This window comes from Nanorana parkeri, unplaced genomic scaffold (assembly GCF_000935625.1).
Source record: "Nanorana parkeri isolate BGI_ZX_2015 unplaced genomic scaffold, ASM93562v1 scaffold2886, whole genome shotgun sequence".
NCBI lineage: Eukaryota > Metazoa > Chordata > Amphibia > Anura > Dicroglossidae > Nanorana > Nanorana parkeri.
The window spans coordinates 80,922-84,916 of record NW_017309154.1 but is presented as its reverse complement, the minus strand read 5'-3'; the positions used below and the strand labels follow the sequence as shown (position 1 = coordinate 84,916).

The 3,995-nt window shown below is 58.5% G+C and overlaps 1 protein-coding gene across 1 annotated transcript in view; it reads right to left on the bottom strand.

Moving 5' to 3' along the window:
• LOC108802470 (protein sel-1 homolog 1-like) overlaps positions 1 to 1,405 on the bottom strand; it is an 8,754-nt gene extending 7,349 nt beyond the window's left edge. Inside the window, exon 1 of the mRNA XM_018574329.1 lies at positions 1,012 to 1,405. Within this exon, the coding sequence (XP_018429831.1) occupies positions 1,012 to 1,405 (394 nt within the window). The remainder of the gene's footprint in view (positions 1 to 1,011) is intronic.
• Between the last annotated feature and the right edge of the window lie 2,590 nt (positions 1,406 to 3,995).

The following is a 3,995-nucleotide window of genomic DNA, read 5'->3' as shown; positions in this document are numbered from 1 at the left end:
GCACAGCCAGGCGCGGCAGATGGCGCTTTCACATGAAGACACCTGGCTGATGAAACTCCTGAGGTGACTACGGTGACGGCTCTGCAAACTCTTCCCGGTACGACCGCAATGACAACACGGCGACTGCAGATGACAAGACCAGCGCAGAGACCCCCCGATAACAGAGAGCCCCCCATAACATTACATACAATGACACCCCAATACGAGGCAGGATGCAGTACAGGTATCAGGAAAAGCGGCCTCATAATGGACAAGTCACCAGTTAGAGTCCCAGCAGAGCAGAGAGATGACCTCATCAGACCACTTCTTTCACTATCCAAAATCAGCACGCTGGGGGTGGAGAGGGGACAGCGCTGTATTCCTTCTACAGCCTGGAAAAGAAGAAGGAGAGCTCCCCGATTGGCTGACCCTGGATTCTGCGACATGACAGGATGAGCGCGGTTCCTAATTATTGGGAGCTGGAAGGTCTCTCTAGTGGACCAGGACAGGTCGGGGTCCCGTCCACACAGGGTCAGGTTCACGTCACAGTGTATAGAGCAGACTGGAGACAGAACAAAAGAGTCATTGTCACATGTGACAAGCCGAGCCAAGAAGTCCGATCCCGGGAACCAGCCGCCAGGAGGATTTCCATGACAAACACGACAGCGGCCGAGACACAAATCTCCCGACTCGCCGCCACTCAGAGATCTCACTGCACGGAACGGTTCTGCAAAGTTCAGCCCATAAAACCATAAAGTGGCCCAAACCTCAGAGAAGATCCCCAGCGATCGCATCCAATAATGTGAAATCTTAACGGTTGCTACGGGTTACGGCACAGTGCACGTCACCATGACACTTCCCCAGTAAATACGTCTGAAACATGTTTTGTGGATTCCTAAAGCTGTGGCCCCGCACCAAGCAGCTGGGGCCCCAGGCGGAGCAGCAAAGGCTCCCAATAGTTCTGGTCGGTCGGCCCTTTAAGTTGGGCAGAGGGCCGGAACACATAAGCCACTCCCACAAACATGACATTACCTTGTCTCTGGGGCTCGGCGTTCCCGCTGTCTTCCTCCGTTAATGACTCCTGATCCGGGGCCCCGGGGTCGCCCTCCTGGCTGTCCGTGTCTTCCAGAAAGGTGACGGTCTGCGAGACCTCCGTGAACACAAGTGGCTCGTGTTGGGGTTCCGGATCAGAGGACAGGGAACTATCCGCCATCTCTGGATCGCTCTCTGTGCTGTCCAGTGTGACCACGTTCTCCGCCCACCATTCCGCTCGCTCGTCATGCCGCTCCTCGGATTCCGTCTTTGGCTCATCTCCGGTGGGGAACTCCGAATCCACCTCTTCTCTGGACTCCGAAACCTGCTGGAGGGGAGAAGAGGAGACACCCTCAGTGTCCACAATCATCAAGAGATGACAGGAGCCCCTCATAATGGGCACAGCGGGTGTACAGACCCGGGAACTCAGCACAGGGATGGGGGGAGCCCCTCATAATGGGCACAGCGGGGGTACAGACCCGGGAACTCAGCACAGGGATGGGGGGAGCCCCTCATAATGGGCACAGCGGGGGTACAGACCCGGGAACTCAGCACAGGGATGGGGGGAGCCCCTCATAATGGGCACAGCGGGGGTACAGACCCGGGAACTCAGCACAGGGATGGGGGGAGCCCCTCATAATGGGCACAGCGGGGGTACAGACCCGGGAACTCAGCACAGGGATGGGGGGAGCCCCTCATAATGGGCACAGCGGGGGTACAGACCCGGGAACTCAGCACAGGGATGGGGGGAGCCCCTCATAATGGGCACAGCGGGGGTACAGACCCGGGAACTCAGCACAGGGATGGGGGGAGCCCCTCATAATGGGCACAGCGGGGGTACAGACCCGGGAACTCAGCACAGGGATGGGGGGAGCCCCTCATAATGGGCACAGCGGGGGTACAGACCCGGGAACTCAGCACAGGGATGGGGGGAGCCCCTCATAATGGGCACAGCGGGGGTACAGACCCGGGAACTCAGCACAGGGATGGGGGGAGCCCCTCATAATGGGCACAGCGGGGGTACAGACCCGGGAACTCAGCACAGGGATGGGGGGAGCCCCTCATAATGGGCACAGCGGGGGTACAGACCCGGGAACTCAGCACAGGGATGGGGGGAGCCCCTCATAATGGGCACAGCGGGGGTACAGACCCGGGAACTCAGCACAGGGATGGGGGGAGCCCCTCATAATGGGCACAGCGGGGGTACAGACCCGGGAACTCAGCACAGGGATGGGGGGAGCCCCTCATAATGGGCACAGCGGGGGTACAGACCCGGGAACTCAGCACAGGGATGGGGGGAGCCCCTCATAATGGGCACAGCGGGGGTACAGACCCGGGAACTCAGCACAGGGATGGGGGGAGCTCCTCATAATGGGCACAGCGGGTGTACAGACCTGGGAACCCAGCACAGGGAGCACCTACCTCTTGCGGGGGTGGGGGCCCACTTGAAGGGTTAATAATAATTTAGCAGGGTTGTCCTTTAAGCTGACTGTCTTCATGCCATGACTGACTGGTGCCTGAACTCTAGAGGGAACTGTTGGGAGCAGCCGTCACTGTTGTGCATATATACACACACACACACACACACACACACACACACACACACACGTTCTTACCGAGATTTCCTCTGTGTCTCCTTCGTTCTGAATATCTGGAAGAGAAGAACACATGACACTCAGCACCATGTATGTACATCCCCAGACCTGGCACAGCTGGCAAGACACGGCACTGGCGGCTCTGACACTGCCGGGCTCCTGTTCTGGGATTTCCTCAGTGTCTGATGGGAAGTCAGGAAGAGAGTCTGTCAGTGCCAGATACCATTGGGGGCCCCAGGCAGTGCCGGGTCCCACTGACAGCCCCAGAGAATGCCGGGTGCCATTGAAGGCTCCCATCAGTTGCACAGCACTGTCAGCTGGGTTTGGTCCTGGCTCAGCGATGCCCGTTCTGGGCTCAGTCATTGCAGGGCTGTCACCCAGGTCCAGTCAGGGTGCCAGTCCTGGAACCAGCTTCAGTCAGGATGTCAGTTCTGGAGCCTGGTCCAGTCAGTGTGCCAGTTCTGGAACCAGGTCCAGTCAGGGTGCCAGTTCTGGAGCCAGGTCCAGTCAGGGTGCCAGTTCTGGAGCCAGGTCCAGTCAGGGTGCCAGATCTGTGTCTCACCCTGGTGGTCCAGCAGCTCGGTGGTGGCCCGGCAGCAGAGAACGCTCAGCAGTACGAGCACCAGCAGCGCACACCGCGCTCTCCTCTTCCCCATCCTCCCGTCTCACAGTACCGGGCTCCGGCAGCGGCCTAAACCAGCCAGCCGCACCACCCACCCAGCCAATGGCAGGCCTCCGCTCTTCTACCTGGACCAATCACCGCGCGGCCTCCGCCTACCAGCCAATCAACCGCTAGGGGAAGGGATTCCGGATGAGAGGGTTTGTCAGCCACCTTCCACTACATGGCCCTCTATGATTGGCTGCTCACAGGGGATAGTAAACAAACTACAACTCCCGGCATGCCTCATTGTCTTTTCCCGTGAAGCATCGTGGGAGACAAGGGTACTCTGCGATTGTTGGGTAGGAGGAGGGCCAAGCCGGGAAGAATACATTGCGCCCAGTCAGCGAGCCACTAAATTAGTCACATGACCAGCAGCCAATAATATCCAGCGAGACGTTCCCTTTTTAGCGTCGGTTATGTTTCCCGATCCTGGCTGTGTATTGGGTGCCTGGGCCGGAAGTGATCTTATGAATACCGGAAATTCTCTGTGAGTGAGAGTGAGGCTGTGTGGACGGTAACGAGGAGGTGAGGAGATCGGGTGTCATCCGGGGGTTCGGGGCATTGTTGTTGGGTGTTTTCCCCATCGCTGGGTTCAGGAGGCTCCTCACATCACTTTGTGGGTAATCTGGAGCTGTAAACATGTTTGGGGGGGTATATGGGGTAATTGAGGTGGGGGGAGGGATAACTCCCGGTTGTCCTTGTGAGTGGCAGCGTGTTTAGGGGGGTTT